The sequence below is a fragment of the Panthera uncia genome (assembly GCF_023721935.1).
Source record: "Panthera uncia isolate 11264 chromosome B2 unlocalized genomic scaffold, Puncia_PCG_1.0 HiC_scaffold_24, whole genome shotgun sequence".
Classification (NCBI taxonomy): Eukaryota; Metazoa; Chordata; class Mammalia; order Carnivora; family Felidae; genus Panthera; species Panthera uncia.
In genome coordinates, this window is record NW_026057580.1 from 108998826 (window position 1) to 109019819 (window position 20994).

At 40.3% G+C, this 20994-nt stretch overlaps 1 protein-coding gene across 7 annotated transcripts in view; it reads left to right on the forward strand.

Annotated features, from left to right (window-relative positions):
• Nucleotides 1-20994, forward strand: part of ARID1B (AT-rich interaction domain 1B) — a 443672-nt gene that overhangs the window by 128371 nt on the left and 294307 nt on the right. For all 7 annotated transcript variants that reach the window (XM_049653111.1, XM_049653112.1, XM_049653113.1 and 4 more), the window contains exon 3: nt 4778-4927. In XM_049653111.1, coding sequence (XP_049509068.1) covers nt 4778-4927 — 150 coding nt within the window. The remainder of the gene's footprint in view (nt 1-4777; nt 4928-20994) is intronic.

The window sequence follows — 20994 nt, forward strand, 5'->3', positions numbered from 1 at the left end:
CAGAATTTTAAATTATGAAACAATTTACGCATACAGAAAAGTACGGAAACAAATATAATGGACAGTTGTGTAACTACACCAAAATGGTTGGGTGTTAACATTTTGCCACATCTCCATATCTCCGTCTTTTTATAAAGGAAAAAATGCAGGACTGAGCGCCATCCCATCTCTTCCCCTCTCCCCCCTCCAGAGAGTGTCATCTGTTTCCTTTTCAATGCATGGTTTTCAGTGAATACTTTAACTATATATATACATATATATATATATGTATATATACACATATATATATATATATATATAATAACTATATATATATAAACCCCTGAACAGTATTTTTTGTGTGTATTAAAAATTCAGACAAATGCTATTATATTGCATTCTTTTGTTGCTTTTTAAAAAAATTCAGCATTATATTGTTTAGATTTGAGCCATTTTGATCTTTGGGCCTTACTACATCCTTTTTTTTTTTTTTGTAATTGTATAGAATTCCATTGTATGGCTAGCTATAGCAAAGTATGTTTTCTTTCCATTTATCTACTTGTCAGAGTTCGATTGTGTCCTCTTTCTGGCTTTGTAAATACTATTGCATCGAGTATCCTTCTTGGGACACCTGTGAGTGTTTTCGTGTGCATGTATTTGTAAGGGGAATTGCTGGATTATGGGGTCAGTGCACCTTTAAACTTGGTGAGGAAACTGTTTTCTAAAACTTCTTTAGGATGAAAACTGGAGAGAAGATAAACCTTGATTATTTCTTCAATTTTGAAATATGAGCAAAGGGTTCAGGATAAGGTATAGTGAAAAACGGGGCCCAGAATTTCTGTACATCTAACATGATACAGAGATGTGAAAGTTGATACTCCCATTTTTTATCAGAGTGGTTTCCTAAAATAAACACTTAAAGTAAATGGATCATTTTTAGCTATACTTTTTCCCTCTTCAGTAATATAGGAAAGTATTCATATCTCTTTGAAAATTGGAATAAATTTTTTGTTATTATGTGTGCTCACGCTCCACTGTAAGATCTTCTTTATTTAGAAATGAGTGAAATAAATTCTTGTTTTTAAAAAACAGAAAAGCTCTGCTCTCAGGCATTTTCTGGAGATTTCCATTTGGTTTAGCTTAGTGATATTTTTATTCAAACTGTGATAAAGGTCCAGAGCGTTGGCTGGGTATATAATGGCCTAGAGGGTAAGCGGTTAATAGCCGAGCACTGTGCCGCTGTTAGCGTGAAGTTCACTGGTTTGCCTGTTAGATGAAGCTGAACGTAGGCGTCTCAAAGAGTTGGGTGGTACAAGTGATTTCAGTTTTATAAGATGTTCCTTCGTTAATTTAATTCTTTATATAATAACTTGATTCAGGAATCCACTGAACAACATCCATTCATTCAGCAAACATTTATTGACTGGCAGGCCCTCTCCCCAGAGACATTCCATGAATGTGGGAGCTTAATGTCTAGTGATGAGGACAAACAGTAAACACAACACCCAATTAAGGGGTTTACTGACTCAGACCATCTCTGCCGTGTGAAATGGAGTTGGAACTGGCATGAGAAAGACGGTTGGGGCTGTGCTTGTGTAGTTAGGCTGGCCCGGGGAGGGTGGATCTGAGCTACAAGTGCTTCGTGACCCCAGCTCCCGGCACTTGGTCCCTGGTCCTCAGTGAAGTCTTGGTTGCATTTCCCTTGCACCCAACATTCTGGGGATGTCACTTCTCCTGAAGGTGTTTGAGAACCAAGACGTACGCGAGAAGACCCTCAGCAGCCAAAATGGATTTTACAGGATTCGAGGCGGTAACGGCTCCCACGCTCCCCTCATGGACGAGTCCCCTGGGCCTTCGTGTTTTTAACCAGTGTCACGGGCTCCTCAGTCCTCAGCAGATTCCGTTGAGGATGGAGGTCAGTGGTGAGCGGTGGCCGGGTGCCTGGGTGGCACGTAAGGCAGGCGGCAGAGCGAGACCATAGTTACCCAGTGGGGTTTGTGCAGACGGCTTTCGGCAGGAGGCTCCGGGGCCTTTAGTGTATCCTGGCTCAACCTGCTGATTTATGTTTTATGATGGTGATTGTTTGGCTTAAGATTTTAGAAAAGTATATGATAGATCTTTGAAAGCCATGCCTCTGAATTGATTAAAGCAAGAGCAGTGTTGATGATTAAAGAACGTAGACTTTAGTTCCAGACAACTGAGGCGTTAGATTTAGAAATTGAGTTTTGAAAGAAAAACTTAGGAAATACTTAATATTTTAGAGAGAGCACTGCAACTTGTAGTTTAAGAAGTAATGGCATCTGTGTAGAATTCCAGGTAGGATTATTATATTGCTGGTTATAATAGGAACATGAGTTAATAGAGAAAGTAGGCCCTATCTTGTAGATAGGGGTGTGAGACAGATACGGTTACGGGACTGACCATGTTCACACAAGTGAGGCACAGTAGGACTCGGATTTGGACTTGACACGTTTCTAACCCAAAGACTCTTCAGCTAAACAGAGTTCAGTGATCTCTGCTTCAACGTGGCTGCCATGGAAGGACAGGGGACGGGGTTCAGTTGATGGGCAACCAGGACCCAGGTCTCACTGACAGGCTGATTGTCCCGTGTTGTAAATCACCTCACCCCAGGCTCTCGGAGGGGGAGCTGCCAGTTAGGTCAGTACCAGGCGAATTAGGCCCATGTATCTAAAAGGAGAGCAAATAGGTTTAATGGTGGAAGACCGCTGTAAAATTTCCCAAGCAGAAGTTTTGGATGGTTTCTCCTCCGAAGTTGGCCGTTTCTGCGGACTGCGGCCGTGGCTCCATTGAACGTTTGCTTGTAGTCCCAGCAGCCTACCTGGGCTCCCCTGCACCCTGACTTGCCCCCCGCCGCCTTTGGAGAGCTCGAATAGACCGTGAGGGTCTAACACGTGCATGGCTGCTCCAGTGTTAGTCGCTGCCTACAACACGCTCTGTTGTTGTCCTTCTTAGAAAGTAGAGCCCCGCTCCCCAAACGGCACATTCATACTGTGTGTAAGGGTTTCTGTAAACCAGAAAGTCAACATATTAAAGTGCAATTCCCAGGGGAGTCGCCGGCTGTGTTGATTGAGCTTTACAGTAGTTTTAACACTGGCAAAAGTGTTATCCTAACTGCTTCAAATCAAACTGCAAAGATGCTTGTGTGAAATCTAGTATTAGATATCAAATCAACATATGGGTGCTGAACGGAAGGATATGTGTTGTGGTAGTATACGATATTCTAGCATGTGGAGTTGTATTTTATGGAAATTCTTTGGCTTGGCTTATGGCAGGGACATACATTCATTATGAGATATCAAGCTGTAAAATAAATAAAAGCAAAGAATTCAACTGTGCAGTTAAATGGTTTTCAGCACAAACTTGTCTGCTCTACTAACGTAGGGTCTGCGTGATGAGGCATTTGTGAGCCATTGTGGCCAAACGTTCGTGATCGTTGTCGACAGGCCTTGACGATAATCTAGATCAGGTCAGAAAGAAAATGAACTTTAGCTTTTGGCATTTTTCTCCTTTTTCTTCATTGTATGTCTTAACAAATTACCGTTCTAATTGGTGTTAGAGGCAAAGCGTTGAATATTTTTCTCCCTTTACCATTCCTTCTTTTTCCTCATTTGGTATTTTATAGCGATTGCGTTTTTAAATGTGTGTCTGGAACAGATCACTGAATCCTTGAGTATGTGGGCTCACGGGCTTCTAGTTCTGAGGGTTTTCAGATGGACCATGTTGTTATTAAGAGTGCCTTGGTCATCCTCGTCTCTGGGGTGCTTTTTGCTATCCTGATCCCGTTTTCCTTTTCCTCTGTTGTTCTCTCTTCCAATTAGAGGGGAAAAATAAGGCAATAGAGTTTTCATTTGAAAAAAAATTTAAAAGTATCATCCGTGGTGTATTACATGAGGAAGGACTTTCCTTTGAGCAAAGATTATAAGGATGTTTAGGTTTGTGCAAATTAGAGACGGGGGAGGGAAGACTCATCTAGAACATTTTTGCCTGTGTCTTTGGCCTTTGCAGGGTAGTGCACTCTGCTTTACACCATCACATGTTTCATCAAGTAGGAAAATACTATCTTACTATTAGATACGAATCCTTCCGTCAAGAACTCATGTTGTTGGTTATATTGTGTTACATGCATAGTACTGTCTTTTAAAAGGGTTTTATTTGATTGTAAAGTGACGTAGTTTCTTTTTAGCAAAAACAGTAAATAGAATTGCTAATGTAACTGGTGTAGTATCTGCTGCTATGTAGTTGGGGCTTTTTGACCTTCGTTGAAACAAAAATACGCCCTATACAGGTACCCAAGCCACAAGCATCCTACAAAATAGTAGTAAGTGCGCTTGGACTGTTGGAGTTCATTTTCATTTTGAGCTTGGCACAAGAATGGATTAACATAATGCTCTTTTGACTTTCTTAGAGGCTAATTGTTTTTTTTTTCTTAACATAACAGCATTTGATTAGTTTCACATGTACAGTCTACACCTCGCCAACTCAGCAGAGGCCGACGTGTCTTAATGTCAGTATTAGAAAATGCCCCCCCCCCCCCCCCCGATTTTTATGAGGTTATCAATATTTGATATCTGTTGAAATATTATTTTTTAAAACAAATTTTCTTTTTACTTCGTTGATAATATGTGTCCAGAAGACAGTATGGCGATTTATGTAATGGAGGGAATTCAATTGCTTAGCCGAGAGCCCCCCGCACGTTGCTGAATCGAAACCGTATTTGACCGCCCTGGATTGCACATTTTGACTTTTCTCGCTTGTGTTTTGCTCGTCTTGTCGACAGATGCCGCCTCAGTATGGACAGCAAGGCGTGAGTGGTTACTGCCAGCAGGGCCAGCAGCCTTACTACAACCAGCAGCCGCAGCCCCCGCACCTCACCCCGCAGGCGCAGTATCTGCCGCCCCAGCCCCAGCAGCGGTACCAGCCCCAGCAGGTGAGCGCAGCCGCTGGGCCCCGCCCCCGGCCCGGCCCTCCAGGTCTGTGTCCCAAGGCCAGACTGGGCTCTGACGCGTCTTCCCGTTCCGCCTGAAAGAGTCTGTTTTCAGTGGTGGTGGTGGTGGGGGGGATGTAATATTGAGAAAATGCCGAAGTACATCAGATCGGAACTGCTCGTTTGTTTACGGATGGATGTTCGAAATTGTAGAGTGGGAAGAATACGCTTATTCGGAAAAAATGGTTTTATCGACCATTTCATCTTGCTAGTTGGCACCTACGTGGTATTCCCATGTTGAGCTTTTTGGGGGTTTTTGTTTTAATGGTAAGTGCTACTCTATCAAACACCGTTGCCTGTGCAACATTACTCTTCTTAAGCTACCTCATGAACGGATAATCACTTCAAAATACTAGAGGGAATCATGTACTTTAAGGATATTGAGCAGTGTGTAGTTTAAATTAGCCTCATTAAATACTCTTTTATGTTATCGGGCTGTGTATTTCAGCTCCCGTGATCGGTAGAAAAATCGTACATACGCACGTGGCGAAGTGATTCAGTCTCCTCTTGTTTTCTAGAGGTTGACACGGAGTGATAGGAAAGGGCTCTGTGAGCTCGGGACTCTTACTCTGAATCCAGATACACGTTTAATAGCACTTCCAGTGATACGCGTCAAAATGTAACTTTCCATTTCATATTTTCCTTCTTTCTCTTTTCATGGGGTGGAGAGGGAAGGCAGTGACATTGATGATTCAGTTTTCAAAGTGCTTGCACATGTTGAAGAGATTGTTGATGCTAAACAGGGTGAAAAAAAATACATGAAGTTTGGGGTGCCTGGGTGGCTCAGTCGTTAAGTGGCCAACTCTTGGTTTCGGCTCAGGTCGTGATCTCACGCTTTGTGATGTTGGGCCCCCGAGTTTGGCTCTGCGCTGACAGCACGGAGCCTGTGTGGGATTCTCTGTCTCTCCTCCTTCCCCTCTCGTGCTGTCATGTTCTCTCTTTCTCTAAAAATAAAATAAAGTTAAGGAAATAAATATGTGAAGCTTAATTTATTTTAATTTATTTTTATTTTTTTAAGTTTATTTTGTTTATTTTGAGAGAGAGCACGTGTGCATGTGCGCAGGGGAGGGGCAGAGAGAGGGCGAGAGAGAATCCCAAGCAGGCTCCGTGTCAGCCAGCGAGGGACTGGAACTCATGAACCTTGAGATCATAACCTAAGCCTAAGTCAAGAGTCAGATGCTTAATTGACTGAGCCACCCATGCACCCTGGAAGCTTAATTTTAATTCAGCTGATTTCTTAAGTATTTTCTTGGGTTCTTTGGAATCTTTTCCCCTGTGACTTCTATTTAAGAGTTTTAAAGAGTTTATGACTTTAAACAAAACATGTTAAAACAGCAGAGATTGAAAATCCTGTAGAATCTTGTGGGTTTTTTTTGTAAATGTTTTCAAAATCCTGATACTAGATGAAGGAATTTATGGAGGTAGGAATGTATATTTCAGTTATTTGGTCTAGTCTTGTATTAAGATGTGGGAAAATTAAATAATCTTCCAGTATCGTTTTTTTAAGTGAGAGAAACTAGTGTCTGAGTTTATGATATATAAAGTTCTAGGCTTTTTCAAGGGCTTTCAGCACCTGATTGAACTTCTTGGTAGACACAGGACGTTTTCTCATGCCATCAAAATTTAAGAAGGACTGAATAGAGAGATTACGTTAGTATTTTACTTTGGTGTGCTAAAATAAATCTCTGATTGTAAAACCAATCTGATTAAGGACTCTGAGTGCCTGGCATTTCCTTGGAGACCAAGCTCAAATTTACTTCCTTTATGAAGCATTCACTGATGTCTTCTGTCACGTGGCAATTAGTTATTTAATAGCCTTCACATTTAAATATTTAAAGCATACTACAGGTGAAATCTTATTTTAATGAATACTATTTTAATGTGCTTGGTTTAGGACTATTTTAGGCTTTGCTACTACCATTATTTTATTGATTTGAGTGTGGCAGATTATATGGTAGGAAATACTATATGTAGAACCATGGCTCTCTAATGTAATTATTGTCATTCCTGTATGTTCTGAGGGAGACAAAACATTTTTTGAACTCTATGAGAAAGGTTTTCTTGTTTTCATACTCCCCACCTGTAGAATGTTTTTTAACTTTCGGTAAGTTCATTATGGGACAAAGAGGTGGAGATCAGAGACATTTATGTGGCTGAATCAGAGGGTCTTGTTTGACAGGAAGAACTTCGGTATTTAGGGAGTTAGACGTTCAGATAGATTTGGGAAGTTTGCCTAGGAAATTAGAGTTAGCATTTTGGATATGGCTAGCACCTCCCAAAACAACGTAACAATGACCAACAGGATATTTTCAAAATCAAGCTAAATTTTAATAAGAATTTGTAATTCTGAATTCACATACATTTAAAAACCACAGAAAGCTCAACTATATTTAATGTAGTGAGCCAGTATTTCCTAACAGACAAAACATTCTTTTCTGTACACTTTCTCGTTTCCAAACAGCGTAACGTGGTCTATTGATTTTTATATTAGGGAATCAGTCAGCAAATAATACTTTGTGTCTTTTGTTAATAGGATTGATACAAAAAGTGATTTTCGGGTTCTATGAAGACACCTCACTCTGTGTCTTTAACATTTGTTAACGTGTTATGTTTTGAATAATCAATACATTCGTATATTTCAAAAAGTATGAGGGAAGGATACAGATAAGCTTCCCAGCACAGTCCTCCTGAGTAGTTCAGCCCCACCTCACCCTTTGCCAGATAACCACGTGAGTAGGTTATCTTGCATCTTTCTGGAGTATGTTTATACAAAAGAGCAAGATACCGTATTTTAGTATTAAATTATTAAATGTTTGTTTAGTTTTGAGATAGAGAGGACATGTATGTGTGCAAGCAGAAGAGGTACAGAAAGAGAGGGAGGGAGAGAGAGAATCCCGGGCAGGCTCTATGCTGTCAGCACAGAGCCTGACACGATCCACAAACCACAGGATCATGACCAAAACCCAGAGTCAGATGCTTAACTGACTGAACCACCCAGGTGCCAAGATTCCATATTTAAATTTTTACTCCACTTTCCCACAAATGGTGGCATACTGTAACATGCACACTTTTCTGTTCTTTGTTGTCCTCTCCCACCCACTTAAGGGTGGTTTCTGTCGAACTTGCCCAAGGAGCACATTAAAGTAACCCTTCATTCTTTTTCATAGCTTCCTTTCATTTTATGGACACACCGAGATATATTTAACCAGTTCCCTTTTGATGGTCATTTAGATTAGTTTAAATTATTTGTACTTCAAACGAGACTGCCAAGATGAACTTTGTATATGTATCATTTTGTTAATGTGCGAGTCTATCTGTAGGATAAATTCCCGGAAGTGGGACTAGTGTGTCAATGGGTGTATGCAGTTACAGTTTTGGTAAATATTGCCAGATTGTTTCTTTGAGGGGTCGTACCAATGTATACTCACACTATCAGTGTGTGAGAGTACCGGTTTCCCTACACTTGTGCCAGTAGCATGGTTTTTACTAAGCTTCTGGATTTTTGCCAGTCTGATAATGTAATTTTAATTTGCATTTATCTTGTTTTGAGTTCTGTTGAATGTTTTATATACTTAAAAGCATTTGCATTTCTTTTTTTTTTATTGTGAATTCACACCTTTTTATCTCGAATTTTTCTATTCAATTGTTGGTCTTTTAAAAGTTGATTTAATAAAAACCTATATATATTAGGAAGACTGGATCTTTGCCTGTGATATGAGTTACCAACCACCCTCCCTCACCTTGTCATTCATCTTTTGACATTAATTATGGTTTATTTGTTTGTTTGATCTTGCAGAGGGGCTTTTTAAATTTTAAAAGGTATGTATGTAGTCAAAATTATCACTCTTTTTAAGATCTCTGGATTTTTTTTTTTTTTTAAAGTGTGAGTTTGAGCCTTCCACACTCCAGAGTTTACAAAGGAGCTCTCCCATGTTATTTTGGGAGTATTTTTATGGATTCAGTTTTACATTTCACTTACCCTAATCCAGCTTAACTGTTTTTTTTTTTTTTTTTTTTTTGGCCAGATCTTTAAGTGCCTTCTCTTGTGTAAGCTATTGTGTTAGGGCTCTATAGAGAAACAGAATGTGTGTGTGTGTGTGTGTGTGTGTGTGTGTGTACACATATTCACATATCCTATTTGGTTAGGATAAAGAGATTTGTTGTAAGGAATTGGCTTATACAATTATGGAAGCTGGCAAGTCCAGAGCCCGCATTGTGAGCCAGCAGGTGGAGATTCAGGAGAGCTGATGGTGGTGATGAAATCTGAAGGCAGTCTGCTGGACTGCAATTCCAAGTAATTCCTGGAATTACTTGGACAGGTTGGTCTTTTTGCTCTATTCATGCTTCAACTACCCACCTTACCCAAAGTCACTGATTTAAATGTTAATTCATCCAAAAGCACTTTCCAAGTTGACCCATAGAATTAACCATTACAGTTACCTTTCCCCAATTGATTGGAGATGCCCCTTTTATTATTTGCTTGGATTCCCGTAGGTATAATGTTTGGGGTTATTCTGGGGTTTTTGTTCTTTTTCATGGGTCCCTTTTTGAAAAAGTTTATTTATTTATTTTTGGAGAAAGAGAGTGAGAGAGTGCACACATGGGGACCGGCAGAGAGAAAGGGAGAGAGAGAGAATCCCAGGCTGGCTCTGTGCCACCAGCGCAGAGCCCGATGTGAGGCTTGAACTAACGAACCATGAGATCAATCATGACCTGAGCTGAAATTAAGAGTTGGAGACTTAATAGACTGAGCCACCCAGGTGCCCCTCTTTGGTCCTTCTATTAATGTACGCCAGTTCTTCATTGTTTTTAGGTGTTTTTAATTTCCTTTAGAACATTCTTTCAAAAAGAACAGTCGTACTTTTTTGTTAGAATTAGTTGTCTATATTTTATATTTTTGTTGCCACTGTAAATTGTGTCCTTTTCAAAATTCATTTTCTCACTGTTATCAGTGTATATGAATCTAGTGCAATTTATATGTTAAATTTTTTTTTGTTTAGCAGCTCTTTAAATTCTTGTTAATTCTAACAACATGTAGGTTCTTTCAGGTTTTCTTAATTTTTAAAACAAAGCTGCTTTTTTTTTTTAAAAGAAATCACCCCATTCTCCCTCATCTTATCTTTTTGCAGACTAGCTTCCCCAAAGCATTGTTGGAGAGGGTTATCCATTCTTGTATTCTCTGAGACTTAAAAGAAGGCTTTCAGCATTTATCATTAAGTATAATGTTTGTTTACTTGTTTATTTAATTTAGTGACTGCCCACCACTAGGTAGCGAAGTACCTTTCTTTTTCTAGTTTGCGAAGGGATTTTATCATGAATGAATGCCAAAATTTATCTTATGTGTTATTTTAATAACTATTGAGATGAACACTTTGTTTTTCTCCTGTAATCCATCGTTGGGGGTATATTATGTGTGTCTTTTTGTTTTAAAGTATTAAACCAAACATGCTTTCTGGAATCATCCCAGCTACATGATGTATTAATCTTTTTATACATCACTGAGCTCAGTTTGTGGATCTCTCTTTAGGTTTCTTGACAGTGTTCGTGAATGAGATTGACTTGTAATTATCCTAGTAAGGTTTTGGTGTCTGTATTAGGGAGTTTTATAAAATGAATTGGAGACTAGTCCCTTTGTAAATCTCCTGGAAGAGTTTATGTTAAAGTTTGGAATTATCTGTTTTTTGAATGGTAGAAGTTATCTGTAAAACCATAAAGGAAGGTATACCTCTTGATTATTAGCTTTTGTCCCTTTCCTGACTTTTGACTTTGGTCTTATTTCCTTTGTGAATATAGGTGTATTCACGTAATCAATTTCTTCTTGAGTCAGCTTTCTGCCTTTATATCTACATAGATTATATTTATATATGTGTATATATGTATATGTGTATATATGTATACACAACACTTTGTATATTCCTACACATTAGAAATTTATTTCATCCAGTTTTTCAAATTTATTAAGAAGGTTGTTCATATAATAGTCATCATTAATTTCTATGACATTCAGAGTTAAAGGCATTTAATCCGTAACATTTTCCTTTTTTAATATTCTTTTCCTTCAAGTTTACTTATCTTGTGTGTGTGAAGAGAGAGCATGTGCATGCATAGGAGAGGCAGAGAGAGAGAGGATATGAATATCCCAAGCAGGCTTCCTGTTGTCAGTGCAAAGCCCGACATGGGGTTCAATCCCACAAATAGGAGATCACGACCGGAGCCGAAATCAAGAGTCCAACGCTTAATGGACTGAGTCACCCAGGCGCCCCTGTCCTGCTTTACATTTTACTGATGTTTATTTTGCTGTTCTTTTTTCAAGCAAGTGAATGCTTAGCTTATTCAAAACATGTTTGTCTGATGAAGCAAAATAGAAGACCAAAAAATTTCTTCTTAAGTATTGCTTTGGCTGAATGTCTCCAATTTTGATGTGCATTATTTTTGTTTTCTTTTGGGTCTAAGAATTTTCTTATTTCCCTTCATTTTTTGTTTTTTGGAAGACAGTTTTATCGAGTCTCTGGGTTTATATTCTGTTCCCTAGGAAAGAACGATGTATGTTTTTGCCAGTTGCCTGTGGACGCCAGTCATCTGGAACCACATTTTGAGTCTTATTGTACAAAAATTCTTACTGGGCTGATAAACAGAATGATACAGTGGGTGTCTCGCACTTACTAGCCTAGTCATGTTCAGATATCCCCAGTTGTTGTCAGAATGCCTTTATAGTATTTTGGGTTTTTTTTTTCCCCAAGCAGAATTCAGAAAGACATGTAATCCATTGATTTGGTCCTTAAGTCTTTTTATCTGGAACGGTTTCTTCTTCCCCATCCCCATTAGAGCCTTTGACACCTTGGAAAACTGAGTCAACTGCCTTGTGAAATGGCTTGGCTTGGAGTTTTCTTTTGCTGCAGTTTAATGTGTTCATCTAGCCTCTCTAATCCTGTAAGGTCAACGATTTTTTGTGCGTGTGGTTGTGGTAAATCATGTCCCCAAAATGTAGGGCATTGTTTCTGTTCAGATGAGGGGTGTACGACCCTCTCTGTGAGTAAGGAAGCCTCCAAGTGGTTCTAGCCCTGCTCGTCCAATGACCGAGACCAGCCTTCGCCTTTACACCCGGGTCAGATTCCTTACTGACAAAATTTGTGAGCATAGAACATGCCGGTGGCTTTTTAGGTCACCCAAGTTTCAGGCAGTTTGTTACACATCATTACTGACTAACGTGATTTGAGTACCTCATAGGCGATGCGGTGAGTGTATTACATCAGAATAAACATCAATGTTTTGTTGTCCCACAGTAGTGGTGTTAAGATTGATCAGTGGGTTCAGGTGGTGATGGCCTTTGGGACCACTTTACATAGAATTATCTTCTTGAGGTTTTTGCAGACCACACCATTAAGTGTTAATTTTGACCAGAAACCCTGATGAAGGTTAGTCTGTGGTTGCTAATTCTCAGTGGAGCCATTTTTAAATTCCTCCTACCTCTGAGTATCAAGTTCAAGACAGGTATTTTTCTGTTCTCTTTAGTGGGTTTTCATATTCTCCAATAATGGGCATAGCCCCTCTTAGTCCCTGATTTATTTGAGATGTATGGTCTCATATTTTACGCCCTTTTGGCAGGCCATAGACTTTTCCTTTTCTCTGTTCCCTGTATAGTCCAGAAATGGAAAGTTAAAATCTATAGCAAGCCAGCTTCTACTGTACCGCTCTTACTTTCTGTGTTCTTGCTTTACTTTCTGTTTGTTTTTGGTTTTAATCGCATTCATGCCAAGTCTGTGATCCGTTTAAAAGGCATTTTTTTAGTATTTTAGATATTTAAATCAATAGACATTTAGAATATCTAATCTGCCATATGGCTGGAACTGGTCCTCTTCCATTTTTCTGGTTCTTTTTTGGATATCCTTAACACAGTTTAAGATGATAATAAGCATGTAATATAGTAGTTTATAACATACAGAGAGTACATTCCCATTTTGTAATGAAATTTTTCTAATGTCTCCTTTGTTCTTTGGAAATTTCATAGTTAATACGTTAGCTACATAAAATTTGTAGATAATATGTTACCTACACAAAATTTGAAGCAAGGCAGAATGATGTACTAACTATGTGAATAAACTATTATATAAATTAAATGCTTAAGCATGATTACACATAGGCACTTACATGTGTCTGTGGGGTCACTGAACTTGGCAGCTACGAGAAGAATGTTGCATTAGCAGCTCTGATGTCTTTTTTTATATATATATAATTTTTTTTTTTTTTTTGAGAGAGAGCAAGCATGTCAGTGAGCACAAGTGGAGGAGGGGCAGAGGGAGAGAGAGAGAACTTAAGCAGGCTCCACTCTCAGTGTGGAGCCCGACAAAGGGCTTGATCTCACGACCCTGAGATCATGACCTAAGCTGAAATCAAGAGTCCGATTCTAACCACCAGGCGTCCCGGCAACTCCAGTATTTTCAGCAGGGTTGTCAGTGGTGATTCATCTTTTAAGATGGCGAGCAACTCTTGGTCAAAATCTGAACAAAACAAAGTATAATCTTCCCTTAATATATAGAGTAGTTTTAGTCTTGGAAATTTCAGTGTGTAATAAAATTATTATTTTTTAATGATTATTTATTTTAGAGAGAGAGCATGTGTGTGTGTGCATGCTAAGTTGGCGGGGGGGGGAGGGGGCAGAGAGAGGGGCACAGAGAATCCCAGGTAGGCTTCGCGTTGTCAACACAGAGCCCAACGCAGGGCTCGAACCCACGAACTGTGAGATCATGACCTGAGCTGAAATTGAAGAGTCAGATGTTTAACCACCGGAGCCATGCAAGTGCCCTATAATAAAATTATTTTAAGAATAGTTTGTTTTTATATGCAAAATGGAGTTCAGTTTTAAGCTCCAACAAACAATTAGCTTTTTGTGTGATTTTGTTTAAATCTAGATGAAAGGCGGACTTTTGAAAGTAGTGTGGAACATCTTGTCATGTTGTAGGATAACCTCACATTCCTGCCCTCCACCCACTACATTTCACTGGAGTTTCTTAAACTTGTGACAACTGTCTTGAAATCTTGTCAACACATATAACTCCTATGCTTCCTTATTTTTTCTGAAATAAAATTCATATGTAATATGAGGTGCCTCTTAATAAAATCTCAGACATCAGTCTGATGTCCCAAATGTAATGGGAAGGGTGGAGAGTAGTTCATAGTAAACTACTGTGTTTCCTAAGTAAACACACAGACATGTCTATGTGAGCAGACTTGTGTAACAGTCAGAGGCCAGCACCTGTGTGTGTAGTAACCGTCCGTGAACTCTGCTGAGCTAATGAGGCCTTACAGGTACATTGCATGGACAACTCGAAATCATGAGCAGGGTTCAAATCCATGAGATTTATTACCACACAACAGCAATTATATAAAATGAAAGTATAGGACATTTTAGTAACATGTTCACAGATGTTCAATAAAAAGGGAAGTTACCGCCAAGTGAGGCAGTGTATCCTAAACTTGAAAATGAAGTACACATACACAGTGCAAATCAGTAAGAATGCTATCTATGCCGTTGAAGCTTTTCTTTTGACCCTGTGTGTATCTTTTAAATGATCTACAGTAAACCTGTAATGTGTGTAATATTTTAAAATACTGCGTAAAAGATGCTACATTAATGACAAAATAAAAGGAACTACCGGTTTTTTTTTTTTTTTTTTTTTTTTTAATTTTTTTTTCAACGTTTTTTATTTATTTTTGGGACAGAGAGAGACAGAGCATGAACGGGGGAGGGGCAGAGAGAGAGGGAGACACAGAATCAGAAACAGGCTCCAGGCTCCGAGCCATCAGCCCAGAGCCTGACTCGGGGCTCGAACTCACGGACCGCGAGATCGTGACCTGGCTGAAGTCGGACGCTTAACCGACTGCGCCACCCAGGCGCCCCGTGGAACTACCGGTTTCAGCCGTGGAGCAGATTAGATATTCTGAGTGTCTCTAGGGTGGCTCAGAGCTTGGTGAGACACAGTCAGTTGCTCTTTCGTTTTCACTGGTTCCCACAGCTCTCGTGCCACCCTCCTTGCCCAGCAAAAATTCCAAGTCTGTCACCGTCCTTACTCTTTTGTGTCTACTCTTAATTACATTATGCCGTCCCCTCCCTTCCCGGTCTTACAAACCTGCTTAAGCAACCCTGGTGAAACCCATCTCCTTGCCTCCTCCAGGGGCATGGGGTAGGGAAGGACACAGGGAAGACTCTTACTGCTTTAAGTTCATGACTGCTGATGTCAGCTAACACGTGTCCTGTATCTCCACTTGCCCCAGGGCTGTTGCACGTTCCCCTCGGTCTTCAGCTCTCCACGTTTTGAGCTGGTGATGTTGTTTCCTTCTTCGTTGAAGAAATACAAGCAATCAGGAGAACTTAATGTACCAACCAACCTGTGTCTGCACATACCCTGTGCCTTCTGGTGTATTCTGGTTGAAATCTCACGTTCTGTGTGCATATAGCTTTCCCGTGTCCCTTCTCTAACACCACCATCACTTTCCCTTTTGGTCACTCCCATCAGAATTCAACCATGCCATGCACGCGTTCAGCCTTGCGTGGTTGAACACCTATAATAGGAGTGACCGAAAAAACCCACCTTTCTTGACCGAACCAATAACAGTTCTCTCTTCAGTCACCGTTGCCATTTACTGCTTATCCTTTGAATTGACTCCGGACAGGCTTTTATTTTGCCCACTCTGCTGACACAGCTCTTTTCAAAGCTGCCCATGTTTTTACCTGTTGTGCAGTCCAGCCGGCAATTGTCTTGCTTCCCGATGTCGCCTGTCAGGAGCATTTGATGCAGGTGATGGCATTTTCCTTCTTGGAGCACCTTTCTTGCTTGTTTCCTGGAATGCCACTCTCTCCTGCCTTTCCTTTTACCTTGCTGGCCACTCTGTGCTCTCCTTTGCTGGCTTTTCTTTGTCTCCCTGACCTTCAAATGTTGGCCTGTGGTCAGGGCTCAGTGTTGGAGCCACTTCTCTTTTGTCTTTACACACCTTACCTGTGTGATCTCATTTAGCCTTGTGGCTTTGGAGTGTCGTCTAGATAGAGGCTATGATTTTTAAATCTATTTCTGCAACTTGGACCTCTCTCCTCCATTCTGTAACTGTGTGCCCAGCTCCTACTTGGCATCTCCAAATGAATGTCTTCTGAAACTCTGAAACAGGCTTCTGAAACTCTGTATATCCAAAGTAATACTCAGGACTCACTTCTTCCTCCACAAACCTGGTCTTCTGTATTTTCCCTCTATCTCAGATTTTCTGTAACACTTTGGACAGAAACTTTGAACTCCTTAATCTCTTTCTTTCTTTCTTTTTAAGATTTTTTTTAATGTTTATTTATTTTGAGAGAGACAGAGCATGAGTGGAGGAGGGGGCAGAGAGAGAGAGGGAGACACAGACTACAAAGCAGGCTCTAGGCTCTGAGTTGTCAGCACAGAGCCCCATGTGGGGCTTGAACTCACAAGACGTAAGATCATGACCTGAGCCAAAGTCAGATGCATAACCAGCCGAGCCCCCTGGGTGCCTCATAATCTCTTTCTTTCCAACCCATTCTACCTTCAAAATATAGTCAGTATCTAAGTAGTTCTCGCTGGTTTTATTGCTACCATATTGGGCCGAGGCACCATGATGTCTTACTTGAAGTGTTCCAGTAGCTCCTAACTGGTCCCCACCTTCTAGTGCCCTTATTCACTATAGAATACAGCAGCCAGATAGATGCTTTATGGTGCCTGGTGCCACCGGGTTGTGCACCCTCCCCGTCCCCTCCTGGCCATCTTGCTGCGCTCATCTCAAGGCATTTTTACTTATTGTTCACTCTGTCTGGAAGGCTCTTCTTCCAGATGGCCACAGGGCTTTTCCTTGGAAGTCTTCCAAGGAAGACTTACTTCTTCCAGGTCTTTACTCAGATGATAGCTCATCAGGCAAGCCTCCTTCCCTGACCACTGTGTGTACAACAAAGCAACCCTCTTTCTCCTTTTCACTTGACCGTGCTTTCCTTTTCTCCATGGCCCCGATCACTATGTGGCATATTACATACTTCCCCTGTTTTCTTCTGTGGTTCCCCCATTAGAATATAAGCTTTATGAGGGAAAGGACTTTGTTTTGTCGTCACTGTGTCCCCAGTACTGAGCACAAAGTAGAAACACAGGATTTACATGTTGACCTAATCATTCAGTTTATTTGCTTATTTTTTGAGAGAGAGAGAAAGAGATGGAGAGAGAGAGAGAGAGAGAGCGAGCATGAGCTGGGGAGGGGCAGAGAGAGAGAGAGAGAGAGAGGGAGGGAGGGAGGGAGGGAGGGAGAGGGAGACACAGAATCTGAAGCAGGCTCCAGGCTCTGAGCTGTCAGCACAGAGCCCGATGCGGGACTCCAACCCACGAGCTGTGAGATCACAACCTGAGCGAGCCAAAGTCAGATGTCCAACCAATTGAGCCACTCAGGCATCCTTTGACTTAATTGTTCAAAAATATATACTTTTTAAAATTTACTAGTACATAGTAAGTGGACTTTACAGTGTTGAAGAAGATAAACATTTACTGCCAAGTATTTAGACTTGGAAAATTCTTTTGATATTGCAGACAGTGCTTTATTGGACATTTTTATAGGTGATTCCATTATGCCCTGTGTGTGCATGTATGTGTGTGCCCACATGCATATATTTTTACCTCCTGTAAACTTCCCCAGTGGTATTTCTGGGTAAAAGAACATTTTAAAGACATGGTGTTTTACCAAATTCCTCTCCAGAAGTTTTTAAGAAGTGATATCCCCAGCCAGCTCACTTATATACATTTTAATATTTATTTTTCTAATAATACTTACATTATTTTTAGTAAGGATTCTACATAGTTGTTTTTTGAGCCCCAGCAGTGTTAAAGAGACTTCACAGAATTTTGAACTAGATATAGAACTTGCCTGATGTGTTATTGTGGTTATAGACTGAATAGATCATAGAAATTTGATTTCATCAACAAGAAGTGCACAGCTGGACATGTATAATTTTTTGATTTACCTTCAACTCAGAGGCTCCTAAATTATCCCAGATTCTTATTGTTTGCTTCCATTACCATTTGTTTCTTTTTCTCTGCTCATTTTAGGGGGGCAGAACTAGAACTACAATGTAAGAATAGGCCTGCTTGATTCTTCCTGTCATAGACTGAGGGAATAACTAGTGAACAGTGAAGTGGACTCTTCATTTGGCAAACTTTGTATTTACTCAGCCCTCTGACATTCCCTTCTCTTTTTAAAAAAATATTTTAATATTTATTATTTTGGAGAGAGAGAGACAGAATGTGAGTGGGGGGAGGGGCAGAGAGAGAGGGAGACACAGAATCCGAAGCAGGCTCCAGGCTCTGAGCCGTCCACAACAGAGCCTAACGAGGGGCTCGAACCCATGAACTGTGAGATCATGACCTGAGCCAAAGTCGGATGCTCAATCAACTGAGCCGCCCAGGGCGTCCCTCTGACATTTCCTTCTTAAAGGGTATTCATTTTTAAGGCTTTTTTTTTTTTTTTTAAAGAATAGCTATTTGACGAAGTTGCTTCCATTTTAAAGTGTTTTTGCATCCTTGCTTACTTCCTCAAACTGCTTTAGCTAAGATTTGATATTGTTGTATAGGAGGGAGAACCTCCTTTAATGCCAAAAGTTCTTACTTTTTGTTTTGTTTTGTTTTGTTTTAAAGTTTCCACTTGCCTTCCATTTTATCAATTTCGGGTCATGAAGTATTATGTCCCGGTTTATTTCCTGGTTCGCTGTCCCCTCCTGGCAAAGTCTCATCACCTTTCTCTCTCCTCCTTGTACCTGTAGACTCATAATCTTTTCCTTTTTATCTCGAATCCCTCTTCCTCTCAGCTCCAGTGTCGAGAGATGCTAGAGAAGAAAGTGGTCCTGCTTTCTCTTGTGGCACCGGCTTCTCGGGGGCCTTTCACCCAGTGGCTCCTACTGGATGCACCTGTTAGGTGTCAGAGGCAGTGTTCCAAGAATCCGGTAACCTGCAGGGAGCCGCGTGGTGCAGAAACCAGCCTGACTGTCCACCCCCTTTCCTTTGACAGTGGTCTTCTGTTGATTCAGCTCCATCCCTAGGACTGTGACGTTTGGCAGCCAGAACCTTTTCTCTGTTCTCGTGGCTCTGAACTACAATGTTGTTTTCATAGCCAGAACAATCTTTTCTTTCCTTAGAGAAGATTTGTAGGAAGTAACTCCATTCAGATAAGTTCCAGTTTATTTAAAGAGAATATATCAGGATGAATCTTTTTGAAAACCCAAGTATAAAGCAGTGAGAGAATTTCGCACTTTGCCTTTTTAGGTATAGTTTTTCTTCTAGCTGATAGAGCTGTCTGACTCTTGAAAAATACTGAGTATTAGGAATGCATACAAGGTACAACTTTATCTTTTAAATTTTTTTCCCTTTTCTACCTCTGGTTTATTGGGAAAATTGAAGAAGAAAAAAGGAGAACATAAACCATTTACTGAAGGCCTTTGTGACTGAGAATGTTTTATATGTTGGGAATTCAGCGATTAATCAATCACGTATCTCATCTGAGGGAGCTGCTGGTTGAAGGAAGGGTCGGCATGGCCAGAAAATGACAGTACGGTGGGAGACGTGCGTTTTCAAGCTGTGACTGGATGTTGGTAAAGGTGTGTCAGAGGAAGTTTTGAAGGATGAGTAAGAGTTTTCTGGTGAGAGAAGAAATGATCTTGGGGCAGGACCAACTCTTTGTTAGTGAGAAGAGAGGTAACGTCCAACCATGAATGGAACTGAATTAGCCTGGAAGTCTGGTTAAAATAGTCAGGGTCGTTTAGAAGGAACGTGTTAATTGTGCCTGGAACTGGTGACTTAGGCCGCTTTTCCTCACTGATTAAAAATGAAATAAAAGGTGGGGGTTGGGGGGCGCCTGGGTGGCTCAGTCGGTTAAGCGACCGACTTTGGCTCAGGTCATGATCTCGAAGTTTGTGAGTTTGAGCCCCGCGTCCGGCTCCGTGCTGACAGCTCAGAGCCTGGAGCCTGCTTCCGATTCTGTGTCTCCCCCTCTCTCTACCCCTCCCCTGCTCATGCTCTGTGTCTCTCTGTCTCTCAATAATAAATAAACGTTAAAAAAATTTTTTTAATGAAATAAAAGGTTATTCAATAATTTCTTTAAACAGAAAATAGTACAAACTGAGCAGTTAACTTTTAGCACTGGATTACCAAACATCGAACCACGTGGAACTCTTAAGTCTACTTTGGTACTAGCATTTCGATCGTATTTTCTAAAATACCGCTTTATTTAGACATCTTCACGGTCAGCAGTTTTCAAAAGGAGTTATGGTAAACTTGAAAGTATTTGGCAAATGGGCATCATTTTGAAAAGAAGATAGCATTTAAGCATGAGTGTAAAATACTTTAGAATTAATAACTTGCCACTCAAGTCACTTTTTAAAAGGAGTTCTGAGGTTTCATTACGAATACTGGCAGTGATCCATTGTGGCACAAATATCTCTTTATTATTATTGTTAGTTAGTTATTTAACCTATGTTTCTTCCTACTTCTGTGACACAATGTTAATTTATAAGCTGCTCCTTTTTCAGCTTTTGGGGGGAAATTACTCGTACGAGCCCTGTGTCAAGTCGCTCTAGTGCTCACCTCATTTGTGGGATTTTGTTACGAAAAAGCAAAGAGAAGGACATCTATAGTTTGTCGCCATTAATTGCCTAGCATTTAGATAGATATTAACACAGGAGTCTATTAATTAACTTGATAATAAAAACTATTGGAATGTAGGTTGATACAAATTATTCTGTTTTAAAGGAGAATACTAGTGCAGCCTTGGGTTATGTTTGAATTTTGAATCTCCTCCTTTGGTCTTGCTTACCCTCTCTGCAATTGTCTTAGGCTTTGAACCATTGCTAGGGGGGATTTCCTTTTAAGTTTAAAGAGCTTGTGAGCACCTAAGGAGAAAACTTTTAAGTTGCTTTGAGGTCTGAGCAAGGCCCAGTCCTAGACTGATTTCTTTTTTTTTTAATTTTTTAAATTTTTTTA